This window comes from Oncorhynchus gorbuscha, linkage group LG04 (assembly GCF_021184085.1).
Source record: "Oncorhynchus gorbuscha isolate QuinsamMale2020 ecotype Even-year linkage group LG04, OgorEven_v1.0, whole genome shotgun sequence".
Lineage (NCBI taxonomy): Eukaryota > Metazoa > Chordata > Actinopteri > Salmoniformes > Salmonidae > Oncorhynchus > Oncorhynchus gorbuscha.
The window spans coordinates 7,912,472-7,927,154 of record NC_060176.1 but is presented as its reverse complement, the minus strand read 5'-3'; the positions used below and the strand labels follow the sequence as shown (position 1 = coordinate 7,927,154).

Below are 14,683 nucleotides of genomic sequence, written 5' to 3'. Positions count from 1 at the left end.
TCAGTGGCTGACATGAGTAAAACATTTGAACTTGTTAACCCTGTATCCCTGTATCGCTGTCTTAGGCGTCTCACAGTACCGATATTACAATTTATTGCCCTGGCCACATCAGCAGTCTTCATGCCTCCTTGCAGCATGCCTAGGGCACGTTCACGCAGATGAGCATTATTTTCATGTTTCAGAGTCAGTAGAAAGGGCTCCTAAGTTTTCATAACTGTGACCTTAATTGCCTACCGTTTGTAAGCTGTTAGTGTCTTAAAGACCGTTCCACAGGTGCATGTTCATTAATTATTTATGGTTCATTGAACAAACATGGGAAACGGTGTTTAAACCCTTTTACAATGAAGATCTGTGAAGTTATTTGGATTTTTACGAATTATCTTTGAAAGACAGGGTCCTGAAAAAGGGACGTTTCTTTTTTTGCTGAGTATATGTTACTTTTTCCTTGACTGGAATATTGCATATAGATCAGGCCAAGATAGAGGCACGATGGCTTCAACACAGCGTCCCCTATATGTCATCTAGTGTACAGGGTCTACCAGTGTTATCACTAGTTACCACAGTCACAACGTCAAAATGGGCCATATCGTAAAAATTCACGGGGAAAAAAATTGCCTTTTGGTCTTATTTTAATGTTAGGGTTAGCAGTGTGGTTAATGTTATGGCTATGTTTAAATTAAAACGTTAAGAAGATATATTGTAGAAATACGTTAAGAAGATATATTGTAGAAATAGGCGGGCTTTAAGGCTTTGTGGTTGTTTAACTAGTGAAGACCGTCTGCCAGGGAGACGAATACAGGTTTAGAAACTGCTTACTAGAGAGAACCACTCATTTGTAGATTCTTCAATATCCGTCAACCAAACTCGTGGGAAAACCCCGGGGGGTGGGACTTAATGATTAAACTGAAACCCAAGCCTATTGGCACTTGTGATGGATGCAGATTGGCCAATGGGTTATGATTTGGCATATTTCAGGAGACAACATTTCGGGGTCTATTGGTTCTGTAAATTATCTTTATTCCTCTCGCTATAAGGCCTGATTTATTTAGTCTGTCACGTGATATATGTTTTGTGTGTCAGTATTTAATAGTATAGTCTAAGAGTCGTTCGGAAAAAATATTTAAAAGCCGTAGATAACATGCTCTTGTTGCATGGGACAGCTAGCTATCCATACTAGCTACTCTGTCTAGCTAGTTTCGAGGCTGTCATATCAATTATCAGCTGGGTTGCTATCAACAAGCTAGCCAGTTAATTGTACAAGCGTATCAAAACGTCAGCTACTAAAGGACAGCATTGGAATGAGCAGGTGACATCACACTCCAGCACTGAATTGACGTTTGAATAAGGTAAGAAAACGAGCTAGCTAACGACGTTATGTCACAATGATAGCTATATTTCATGTTTGCTTCCTCGTCATACGTCAGATTATGATATGGATGCACCTGATCAAATATTGCATGGTTTGCTATACTGGCTAGCTAGTCCTACAGCAAACATGTCCTAGTATGTGTGCTGTTTACACTAATTGACATGTTCCATGGGTGTTTTCTCAATGAGGGTCCTTCCTCATCCATGATCAAGCAAGGCTTGGCAGTGACCCATTCATCCTTCTCTCACGCATCATCATCATCATCATCACTCGCTGCTGCTGACTGGCTTGATTCAGTGATGTCACTGATGGAATATGCAAGACCACTGCTGCAATGATGATGATACAATTACTCTGCTGTTAATAATATTTAATCTGTTGGGGCTTTTGAATGTTGTGATGGTGTGTTTAAATAGTCAGTGTTACATCCCAGTCATTTTATTTTCAGGAAGTCAGCACCATCAGTATGTGGCTATATTGTACTTCACACATTCATACTGTTAAAAGGCAAAGCAAAAGGGGGCTACTTTCAGAAGTAGTTGTCATGGCAGATAATGCCCATGTAAGCACTGCAGCAGTGCATGTTGTTGACCAAGGGTCATTCAATTATGTGTATTTTGAAAGGGTAGTAGGCCTTTTGCCCTCACTCCTTCCTTATAGTAGACTGTTAGAATAACATCACAACATAGTAATTGTCTGTCATGTTATTTTGCTCACTCCATGCTCCCTTCTCAAGCTCAAATAGGGGCATGATAAACAACAAGTCTTCTATGTGAAAATTTGAACTGTGAAAATTGATGCTATGCATAGATACGCAGCCTAAGAGGAGTTGCAATGCAAACCAAGGCTAACACAGCTGTCACAGATTTAAAAAATATATATTTTATTTAATCTTTATTTAACTTGGCAAGTTGGTTAAGAACAAATTTCAGCCAAACTCTAACATTGACAAAGCTGGGCCAATTGTGCGCTGTCGTATGGGACTCCCAATCACGGCCTGGAAATGAACCAGGGTCTGTAGTAATGCCTCTAGCACTGAGATGCAGTGCCTTAGACCGCTGCACCAATCGGGATCCCCAACTTGCTTGATTGATGCACAGACATGAGGTGTGAATAGCCTAGATGTGAGAGTGGCCAGAGAACCATAAAGAGGGGTCATGTCAGAGGTGCTTGGATCCCCCCTTCATATTGGGTTGGTCAAAACAGGTCGACCCTATATTAAAGTGGCGGTGACTTTGTTTGTCAGGAAGAGGCGTTTGACTGCTTTAGTCTGAATTCCCCTTCACAACTCCCTTAACACACTCTGACCATATCTGATCATCACACAACTAGGGGAAATCCAAAATTTCTCAAATTCTGAGTCAGGCCAGTTAGAATCCATTTGTGTTAATATTGACTGTAGTACCAAGGCCTATGCGGCATCACCCATTTCTCATCTTAAGAGGAGAGTATCAACAGGTTTTGAGCATATTGTCTGCCTTCTTCAAAATTGCCTTCAGGGTAAAGCCATTTGAATTCAGTCAGTTATTGGACAGCATCCCATGGAAGAAGTGTTAAGAAGGTGACTTTTTGGACCTGAATGCAAAAACATTCAGGAGGTAAAAGTGCTCAAAGTTGACCTATTTTGCATACCCCACCATACCATGAGACATCTGTGTCTTCGTCACTGGAAAAGATAAGTGGTTCAGCTTGATATCATGTCAAACAATTTTATTACTTCTTGAAATGAAGCATTTTTATTTAATTAGCAGCTTCTTTTTCCAGAAACTATTAAATAGTTTGACAACCCTGTTTGTAAACTTTTAAATTATGTCAATCCCAAACTCTTTATTTTTTTCTAGTGATGACGACATTGATGTTTCATGGTATGGTGGGGTATGCAAAGTAAGTCAACTTTGAGCACCTTTATCTCCTGAATGTTTTGGCATTCAGCTACAAAGTCACTTCCTGAGCACTTCTACAATGGGCAAATATGTATGGAAGGTTTCGTTTAAATCAAAAGGGAGCTGTCAAAAAGGGATTGAATTCAAATCAATTTGACCCTTATGTCAGATAGGTTTGTCAGGAATCAGAATACAGGTAGTAACCTTTTTGGCCTATCTGGTTGCAAGATACCGATAGTACACAAGGTTAGGCCTAAGCATGTTTGTGCTCAACTGGTTTTCACTGTCAGTGTTATGAGGTACAGTAGCAGCCTGTAGCTAATGGTGCAATCAGGCTTCACTCCGATAATAGGACTACATTCTAATGAGGCTACATCCTGTTTGTTTAGATACCAGTTTGAATTCCATTTATTCAGAGCTTGTCCCAGATTTGTGTTGCCTAAATGTTTTGTTGTTTTCCCAAAAGGCTCAATGCTTATTTGGGTTAATATAGCCTAGCCATACGCCATTTTTGGGGGGGAGAAATTGAGCTGAGATTTATGATAAGTCAGTGATTTAATACAATTAACCTGGAGGCATTCCATGACCTTTTAACAACATTGTCATAATAACAGCATGCCTTTCTTTTCATACACAGGTCCTTCAAAGTACATTGGGGCATGCAGGCAGATAGTTGAGACCATTATGAGGGCACCCCAGGCCAGCAGGAGCCTGTGAGTGACCATAACACCCTCTCTGTCTACTCTCTAACCAGACAAACTTCCCTTCAGGTGGTAGGCCTAGTTTCTCTCTCACCCGTGTTATGCCCCTATCACTGCTTTGGGGATAGAGGAACGTCCATAAAGGGAAGCGAGAGGGGCTTCATATTGGGTTAGGAAGACAAGCGGACCTTGTATTTCCCCCTGCTATGCCCCAACTGGCTCAGCCCCTACAGCCATGAGCTCTGCCCTGTGGAGCCAGGAGAAGCCCAGTGGGGGCTTCAGGGAGGACTGGCGCTTCTACATGGTGGTCAAGGTAGATATTAATATATTTAAAGAGCCATTGAATGTCACCTGTGTTTTTCTGTTGCCAGATTTCAGTCTTGTACAGTGGTTGCCCCACTAAAAGTTTTGTGATTATGCTGCGGTACTTAAAGGTATTTTGTGGTTTAGTATGGTACGGGGGTAGCACAGAGCAACACATTAAGGGGCATTGCACTAATAATGGCGCTGACTAGGGAAACGTTCCCACTGTTCTTAGTGCCAGTCTGCACATTCAAACTAAAACAATGTAACTAATAATGGCATATTTATGCTTACGCTAATACAATAATGACAAAAATACTCTTTCAAAATGCTGACGTTTATTTAGTTATGGCTCCATAATGAATTACTATGGGAATAAATACCACTGAATTACAGAAATATTGGAACAAATTTGTCTAAAGGTAAACAAATAGTTGCTTACTGGAAAATACTCTTTCAAACATCAATGCCTTTCATTAAAATCAATACACAAGTATATATTTTTAAACCTGCATATTTAGTTAATTTTGCCTGCTAATATGACTTTCTTTTAACTAGGGAAATTGTGTCACTTCTCTTGCGTTCTGTGCAAGCAGTCAGGGTATATGCAGCAGGTTGAGCCACCTGGCTCATCGCGAACTGTGTGAAGACCATTTATTCCTAACAAAGACCGGAATTCATTTGCCAGAATTGTACATAATTATGACGTAACATTGAAGGTTGTATAATGTAATAGCAATATTTAGATTTAGGGATGCCACCCGTTAGATAAAATACGGAACGGTTCCATATTTCACTGAAAGAATAAATGTTTTGTTTTCGAAATGATAGTTTCCGGTTTTGACCAAATTAATGACCTAAGGCTCGTATTTCTGTGTGTTATTATGGTATAGTTAAGTCTATATTTTGATAGAGCAGTCTGACTGAGCGGTGGTAGGCAGCAGCAGGCTCGTAAGCATTAATTCAAACAGCACTTTTGTGCATTTGCCAGCAGCTCTTCGTTGTTCTTCAAGCATTAAGCTGTTTATGACTTCAAGCCTATCAACTCCCAAGATTAGGCTGGTGTAACCAAAGTGAAATGGCTAGCTAGTTAGCGGGGTGCGCTAGTAGCATTTCATACGGTGACGGCACTCTCTATGAGACCTTGAAGTAGTTGTTCCCCTTGCTCTGCAAGGGCCGCGCAATGGATAGCGATGCTTCGAGGGTGGCTGTTTTCGATGTGTTCCTGGTTCAAGCCCAGGTAGGGGCGAGGAGAGGGACAGAAGCTATACTGTTACACTGGCAATACTAAAGTGCCTATAAGAACATCCAATAGTCAAAGGTATATGAAATACAAATGGTATAGAGATAAATAGTCCTATAATAACTACAACCTAAAACTTCTTACCTGGGAATATTGAAGACCAGGCAAAAAAAAGGAAGCACCAGCTTTAATATGTTCCCATGTTCTGAGCAAGGAACTTAAATATTAGCTTTTTTACATGGCACATATTGCACTTTTACTTTCTTCTCCAACATTGTTTTGCATTATTTAAACCAAATTGAACATGTTTCATTATTTATTTGAGGCTAAATTGTTTTTATTGGTGTATTCTATTAAGTTAAAATAAGTATTCATTTAGTATTGTTGTAATTGTCATTATTATAAATAAATTAATCGTCCGGTTTAATCGGTAGCGGCTTTTTTTGGTCCTCCAATAATCGGTATCGGTGTTGAAAAATCATAATCGGTCGACCTCTACTGTGGATGTATTTCAAGGCCAACCTTCAAACTCAGTTCCTCTTTGCTTGACATCATGGGAAAATCAAAAGAAATCCAAGACCTCAGAAGATAATTGTAGACCTCTACAAGTCTGGTTCATCTTTGGGAGAAATTTCGAAATACCTGAAGGTGCCACATTCATCTGTACAAACAATAGTAAGCAAGTGTAAACATCATGGGTCCACGTAGCTGTCATACCACTCAGGAAGGAAACGTGTTCTGTCTCCTGCAGATGAATGTACTTTGGTGCGAAAAGTGCAAATCAATCCCAGAATAACAGCAAAGGACCCTGTGAAGATGCTGGAGGAAACAGGTACACAAATATCTATATCCACAGTAAAACGAGTCCTATATCGACATAACCTGAAAGGCCGCTCAGCAAGGAAGAAGCCACTGCTCCAAAACCGCCATAAAAAAGCCAGACTATGGTTTGCAACTGCACGTGGGGACAAAGATGGTACTTTCTGGATAAATGTCCTCTGGTCTGATGAAACAAGAAATAGAACTGTTTGGGCGTAATGACCATCATTATGTTTGGAGGAAAAATGGGGAGGCTTGCAAGCCGAAGAACACCATCCCAAACGTGAAGCACGGGGGTGGCAGCATCATGTTGTGGGGGTGCTTTGCTGCAGGAGGGACTGGTGCACTAAACAAAATAGATGGCATCATGAGGGAGGAAAATTATGTGGATATATTGACGCAACATCTCAAGACATCAACCAGGAATTTAAATCTTGGTCACAAATGGGTCTTCTAAATTGACAATGACCCCAAGCATACTTCCAAAGTTGTGGCAAAATGGCTTAATGACAACAAAGTCAAGGTATTGGAGTGGCCATCACAAAGCCCTGACCTCAATCCTATAGAACATTTGTGGGCAGAACTGAAAAAGCGTGTGCGAGCAAGGGGGCCTAAAAACCTGACTCAGTTACGCCAGCTCTGTCGGGAGGAATGGGCCAAAATTCACCCAACATATTGTGGGAAGCTTGTGGAAGGCTACCTGAAGTATTTGACCCAAGTTAAACAATTTAAAGGCAATGCTACCAAATACTAATTGAGTGTATGTAGAGTTCTTACCCACTGGGAATGTGATGAAAGAAATAAAAGCTGAAATCATTCTTTCTACTATTTTTGTGACATTTCACATTCTTAGAATAAAGTGGTGATCCTACTGCCCTAAAACAGGGATTTTTTTTACTAGGATTAAATGTCAGGAATTGTGAACATTCAGTTTAAATGTATTTGGCTTAGGTGTATATAAACTTCTGACTTCATCTGTACATGGAAAGCCTACTCCTTCCTCCCCGCCGGGGTATTGAACCCAGGTCTCCCGCATGCTCGCACGACACTGCGATTCTTTAGCTAAATAGGCCAGAACTGTTGTCTACTCCCGACCATCACGTTGTACAGCGCCATATTTTACATTCCATCCTAATGGAACCCCAGAGGTTTTTTTTGTTGTATTTATTTGAATAGAAACACCATAAAATGAATCAAATTAATTAAGCAACATTTCTTTAAATCTGTTCTTACAAAAAACGGTTTTAAATTCTCTAGTACAGCCACTATTGCAGTACACTGCAACTTTTAAAGGACGAACCACTGTTGGTGTGTTTCCTGACAGATTCCGTGTTTGGTTAATGATTCTTGTCTCCCATGAGACACTGTAGATATGGAAGCCCATTTTACTTCCTCAAAATCCCCACAATTAAGATACCTGTAATTCATTTAGAAGTTTTTGTCATGGATGTTTTTATATGTATGTGTGTGTGTGTGTGTGTGTGTGTGTGTGGTGTGTGTGTGTGTGTGTGTAAAAAAAATATATATATCTAACTAAGGTGTTTGGTGCAGTATTTCTCAAGTAAAAAAAAAAGTGACATGTCTTATTTAAACAGTCTCACTGTCTATGCTATTGGATAGAGAGTAATCACTGCAGCTGTTCACCCCATGTTGATGTACTAATGGACATTGTCAAATCAAAACCCTATCTTCGTTTACCCATTGTGATTCACAGATGTTCCAAACTCTGTTTTAGACTGACTTATTGAGCAAAATTATCCTATTGACACTAGTAACTTTCTGGCTCATATCGATGCCAAATAAGCCATTTTCAAAGGGATTCGTTGCTTTTTAAAGCAGTTGCTCTTTTGGAAATTCCTGAATTTCGCTAGGGTTATTTAATTTAATTATTTAATTAATTAATTTATTTAATCAAGAAGGCTTGTTTATCGAAAGGTTTATTTTGTGTTTCATATTTTGTGGTTTTGGCTATTGTGTGTGTTTTTTTTGTTGAATAAACTCAGGAAGATAAGTCCTGATGTACTAATGAGTATCTTCGATTATGTTTGGATTGGCTCTTTATTCCCTATATAATGCACTATATCTGCCCAATGGGCCCTGGTCAAAATCAGTGTAGGGAATAGGGTGGCATTTCTAACAGACGGAGACCCTTAATAACTCAACACAATTCTACTAAGGAGTGTACAGTGGAGAAGCCCCCCCAGAAGACCTTGAGGATCCCCCGGGGCAGCCTGGGACAGGCCTGCCAGGAGAGGAACAGCCTGGGGCGCACGCTGCCCCCCAGCAAAGGCAAGAGGAGCATACGCGTCCTCGACCAGACCAACGTGGTGCTGAGCCTGGATGAGCGGTTGGTCTAATTAATGGATAGTGACACTCATGCTATATTACAATTTTATATAAAGACAATACAAAACAACAACAATACTAACATTTGATATACACTCCATGACTAAAAGTTTGTGGATACCTGCTGATCAAACAATCTCATTCTAAAATCATGGGCATTATATGGAGTTGTTCTACCTTTTGCTTCTATAACAGCCTCTACTCTTCTGGGAATAATTTCCACTTGATGTTGGAACATTGCTGCAGGGACTTGCATTCAGCAACAAAGCATTGGGAGGTCGGGCACTGATGTTGGGCGATTAGGCCTGGCTCAGTCGGCGTTCCAAATCATCCCAAAGGTGTTTGATGGGGTTGAGGTCAGGGCTCTGTGTAGACCAGTCCTAATCACATGACAATGCACGGGGGCATTGTCATGCTGAAATAGGAAAGGTTGCCACAAAGTTGGAAGCACAGAATCGTCCAGAATGTAATTGTATGCTGTAGCGTTAAGATTTCCCTCCACTGGATTTATGAGGCCTAGCCTGAACCATTAAAAACAGCCCCAGACCATTATTCCTCCTCCACCAAACTTTACAGTTGGCACTATGCATTGGGGCTAGCGTACTCCTGGCATCCGCCAAACCCAGGTTTGTCTGTCGGACTGCTAGATGGTGAAGTGCAAATCATCACTCCAGATAACGTTTCCACTGCTCCAGAGTCCAATGGCAGTGAGCTTTACACCACTCCATCCAACCCTTGGCATTGCGCATGGCTTGAGTGTGGCTGCTCGGCCATAGAAACCCATTTCATGTCACTCCCGACGAACAGTTATTGTGCAGATGTTGCTTTCAGAGGCAGTTTGGAACTTGGTAGTGAGTGTTGCAACCGAGAACAGACTATTTTTACGCCCTTCAGTACTTTTTGTGGCCTACCACTTCGTGGCTGAGCTGTTGTTGCTCCTAGACGTTTCCACTTCACAATAACAGCACTTACAGTTGATCGGAGCAAGGCAGAAATATCGACTAACTGACTTGTTGGAAAGGTGGCATCCTATGACTGTGCCACATTGAAAGTCACTGAGCTCTTCAGTAAGGCCATTCTACTGCCAATGTTTATCTATGAGGAGTATATGGCTCTGTGCTCGATTTTTAGACACCTGTCAGCAACAGGTTTGGCTGAAATAGCCGAATCCACTAAATTGAAGGTGTGTCCACATACCTTTGTACAAATAGTGTATGATATATTGACTTTAAAAAAACGTTTTAATATTTTCTTGTGTTTTCCTCTGGGATTCAAATGTACATCTTGTTGTGTTTGATTTGCAACCAAATCAGGGACGTCCTGGAGCTGGATGAGAAGCTAGCTGAGCTGCTGTTCCCCATCACCAACTGTGAGGAGCGCTATGCCCTGCTGTGCAACAAGCCCAGGCTGGAGCGGGCCAGGGACATCAACTGTGGCTCCAAGGTGCGCGTGCAGCTGCGTTCGGGGGATGAACCTTTGCCCGGGGTAGTCCGATTTAAAGGATCTCTCCTCCCAGACAGGGCTCTCTCCGGGGTCTGGTTTGGAGTGGAGCTGCTGGTGAGAAACCTCATCTTTACTGTTCTTTTAAAATGCACTTTGTAAGCAATTGACCCTCAGTTACGTATATAGAATAACTTTATTTGTCCCAGAGGGAACTTCAGTTATGTGTGATATCGTCTGTGATTTGTTCTTTGTGAAATGTTCCCTGATGATTTCATAACAGCTAAGCTAGTAAATGGACTCTCTCTTGCCGTAGCCTACATTCTGTAAAGTAGCAGGCTACAAAGGCTTGTTTATTGGAGCACAATGTTGTGTTTATTCCTCCGTGTCCAGTTGTAGGCTGGGTGAGTGGGTGAAGGGGCCGGATGAGAGGAAAGGCTGACCCTTACTCACTATAAAGGGTTTAGCACATTCTTGGGTTTCAGATCAGCGTCTTGATTGAATGCCAGACTTGTATCACGATTGAGAATACTTACCACACATTTACAGTCAACAATGTTTACTTCTGATCTTGATCATACAAACATAAATTGAACGATGCCAATACTGAAAAGCCCTACATGGCACTCAAGAAGAAGTGCAGTGTATAGGATCATGTAACTACACCTTCTAATTGTCCATTATCCCTGTGTAAGAGCAAAGATGATTCAGTTCAGGGCCTGCCGGCTACTCTCAGCAATGAAACATTTTGAGTATGCTGTTATGCCCTCCTCAGTATCGATCTCAAACCCTCATCAAACCCTCATCATCCCTATTCCCTCCCCTGTAGAATGCTGAGTAGGCATTCTGCTGAGTAGCTGAGCTCACCTCACTGTAAATGACAGCTCATGCCTCTTGTATCAGCTCAGCCCAGTGCTAAGCTTTTCCTGTGATGGTTAAGGTAAAGGTTAAGGTAAAGGTTAGGGTAGAGGTTAAGGGTCAGGGAAATTCTTTGGCATTACTATGTGAAGGATTAGGGGAAGGGTTAGCGTGTCTGTGTAAGCCACATGCACCTGGCACTCACAGGTTATCCCACGTTTAACATACTGTATGTAACCTATGCCTCTACATAGGAGGAGGGCAGAGGCCAGGGCTTCACAGAGGGCTCCTACCAGGGCCGACAGCTGTTCCGCTGTGAAGATGAGTGCGGGGTGTTCGTGGCCCTGGACAAGCTGGAGCTGTGGGATGACGAGGAAGAGGAGCTGGGAGAGCTAGAGGTGGATCACGTCATCCTGGTGGAGGAGGAGATGGATTTCCATCCGCTGGAGATCAACTCCAGGGTCCTTGTCCAGACCAGAGAGGGGCCGGAGAGGGGAACCATCATCTTCTGTGACCTGCTGCCTGGGAACGAGAGCCTGGGGTACTATGTGGGAGTAGACATGGTAAGGCTTGAGACGCTGGTCCCATACTGGGGCTTTACTGAGTGGGACCTCTACAACCTTCTCCTGTCTGCTGTAGAATGGCAGACTGGCAATGTAAATACTGTCAGAGTGGAGATTACCTTCTCCTCTGCTGTTAACACTAGGTAAAGGTGAAATGTCCTCCCTACATATATAATAATGCTATATTTATAGAACATGGCTAACAACTAAATTACATCTCAAGTTAGGCAAGAGCCTAGTTCAAGTAGCCTATGTAAGGTTGTTTGTATGATTTGATTGTCTATCCAGAAAAGAAAATATCATTCCTAATGTTTATTTTGCAGTCTAACAACCAGCCGCTGGTGTTTATGTTTCCTGTTGCCAATATAATCAGATGGCATAGCAGTTAAGGAAAGGGAACATGCATAATGACGGAGGCATTTGACTGCAGGTTGTTAGTAGCAGCAGCAGTGAGCCTACTCGGTCTACTCTGGCCTGGGACACACACAAAGGGCAGTAGTCATGCGGGGAGCTGGGGAGTTAGGTAAAGTTGCAGGGTGCGTCCCCATTGGCACCCTATTCCCTATGTAGTGAACTACTTTTGACTAGAGTCCTATGGGCACAAATGTAGTGCACTAAATTGGCAATGGGGTGCCATTGGGGACGCATATACAGCACTGGGCTCTATGACCAGTAGCGTGGCACAGGGCCAGCGGGTTGGCCAGGCAGCCGAGGAAAGGAGAGGAGAGTCCACTGCTCAGTCCACTCTGCTTCAGCCTCGCCCAGCATACAGAGAACATCAACAACACTCTGACACGCCATATACAAAACAGCTTAGTGTTAGGTGATATTTGTGTAACGTTTTTGTTTATTTGGATCCATTTTTGTTCACAATGGGGCCAACCTTCCAAGAGTACATAGATTAGTGTGGTGGAGTGGAGCAACCAGTACTGGAGAACTTTGACCCTGCTTCCTGGGGATTGGAATAAGCACCCCTCTGTTTTGAAGATACAGGGAGGTACATTTTGAGAGATGAGAGAGGGAAGGTTAAGAGGGAGTTAAAGTTCAAGTGCAGACAAAGGACCATTACTGGGTAGAGGGGGTAGTTGACTGAATAGAGAAGCGCTGTCGTAGTGATGACACGACTGCTGCTGAGACTGCGACTGTAAGTACAGGTTTTAGGAGATGAGGAACGCCCGCAGCAGTAATCGGTTGCTGTCTCCGGCTCTTCCAGGACAATCCTATTGGGGACTGGGATGGTGTTATCGATGGGAAGCTGCTGTGTAATTTCGCCAGTCTGGAACACACCCGTCTAGTCCCCATCTGTGACGTAATGCCAGGTGAGTCCAGTGGTCCGGTAGTCTATTCTCTCCTTTTTTCCCTAACATCAAATGTATATTGTTATTTCAATTTATTACAATTTCATCAAGTGCAAAACTATATATTTTTCAAATATTCTCTACCTTATTTGGATCCTATAAATGATAACCGAAGAAGCTTCAGCTATTGCCTATTAGCCATATAGTCAGCCAGGCAGTTATGAGTGTAGTATTTGTGGTGGGGGGTGTGTGAACACAGCAGCACTAAGTGGAGTGTTGTATGTTTTACTAGCAGCAGTAACAGAGGCTCTTTTGCTTGATGGCTCTGCTTGTTTTTGAAAGTCAAGTGAGATGCTGCATAGCAACAGAAGCAGTAGTAACTGTAGTAGCAGCAGCAGCAGCATCGTCGGCAGCGTCAGCAGCAGTGGCAGCAGCATCGTCGGCAGCGTCAGCAGCAGTGGCAGCAGCATCGTCGGCAGCGTCAGCAGCAGTGGCAGCAGCATCGTCAGCAGCGTCAGCAGCAGTGGCAGCAGCATCGTCAGCAGTAGTAGCAGCAGCAGCGTCAGCAGCAGCAGTAGCAGCAGCAGCAGCGTCAGCAGCAGCAGTAGCAGCAGCAGCAGCGTCAGCAGCAGCAGCAGCAGCAGCAGCAGTCAGCAGCAGCAGCAGCGTCAGCAGCAGTAGTCAGCAGCAGCAGCAGCGTCAGCAGCAGTAGTAGCAGCAGCAGCGTCAGCAGCAGTAGTAGCAGCAGCAGCGTCAGCAGCAGTAGTAGCAGCAGCAGCGTCAGCAGCAGTAGTAGCAGCAGCAGCGTCAGCAGCAGTAGTAGCAGCAGCAGCAGCGTCAGCAGCAGTAGCAGCAGCAGCAGCGTCAGCAGCAGTAGCAGCAGCAGCAGCGTCAGCAGCAGTAGTAGCAGCAGCAGCGTCAGCAGCAGTAGTAGCAGCAGCAGCAGTCAGCAGCAGTAGTAGCAGCAGCAGTGTCAGCAGCAGCAGTAGTAGCAGCAGCAGCGTCAGCAGCAGTAGTAGTAGCAGCAGCAGCAGCAGCAGCAGTAGTAGCAGCAGCAGCGTCAGCAGCAGTAGCAGCAGCAGCAGCAGCAGCAGCAGCAGTAGTAGTAGCAGTAGTAGTAGCAGCAGCAGCAGCAGCAGCAGTAGTAGCAGCAGCAGCAGCAGTAGTAGCAGCAGCAGCAGCAGTAGTAGCAGCAGCAGCAGCAGTAGTAACAGCAGCAGCAGCAGTAGTAGTAACAGCAGCAGCAGCAGCAGTAGTAACAGCAGCAGCAGCAGTAGTAACAGCAGCAGCAGTAACAGCAGCAGTAGTAACAGCAGCAGCAGTAGTAACAGCAGCAGTAGTAACAGCAGCAGTAGTAACAGCAGCAGCAGCAGTAACAACAGCAGCAGCAGCAGTAGTAACAGCAGCAGCAGTAGTAACAGCAGCAGCAGCAGTAGTAACAGCAGCAGCAGCAGCAGTAGCAGCAGCAGCAGCAGCAGCAGCAGCAGCAGCAGCAGCAGCAGTAACAGCAGCAGCAGCAGCCGTAGTAACAGCAGCAGCAGCAGCCGTAGTAACAGCAGCAGCAGCAGCCGTAGTAACAGCAGCAGCAGCAGCCGTAGTAACAGCAGCAGCAGCAGCCGTAGTAACAGCAGCAGCAGCAGCCGTAGTAACAGCAGCAGCAGCAGCCGTAGTAACAGCAGCAGCAGCAGCCGTAGTAACAGCAGCAGCAGCAGCCGTAGTAACAGCAGCAGCAGCAGCCGTAGTAACAGCAGCAGCAGCAGCCGTAGTAACAGCAGCAGCAGCAGCCGTAGTAACAGCAGCAGCAGCAGCAGTAGTAACAGCAGCAGCAGCAGCAGTAGTAACAGCAGCAGCAGCAGCCGT

The 14,683-nt window shown here is 43.9% G+C and overlaps 1 protein-coding gene across 1 annotated transcript in view; it reads left to right on the top strand.

The window, feature by feature from the left end:
- The first annotated feature begins 822 nt into the window (after window positions 1-822).
- LOC124033583 (ubiquitin carboxyl-terminal hydrolase CYLD-like) overlaps window positions 823-14,683 on the top strand; it is a 31,378-nt gene continuing 17,517 nt past the window's right edge. The window contains 6 exon segments of the mRNA XM_046345649.1: window positions 823-1,346; window positions 3,890-4,266; window positions 8,496-8,665; window positions 9,978-10,221; window positions 11,217-11,525; window positions 12,739-12,844. Of these exon segments, the coding sequence (XP_046201605.1) occupies window positions 4,189-4,266; window positions 8,496-8,665; window positions 9,978-10,221; window positions 11,217-11,525; window positions 12,739-12,844 (907 nt within the window). The 5' untranslated portion in view covers window positions 823-1,346; window positions 3,890-4,188.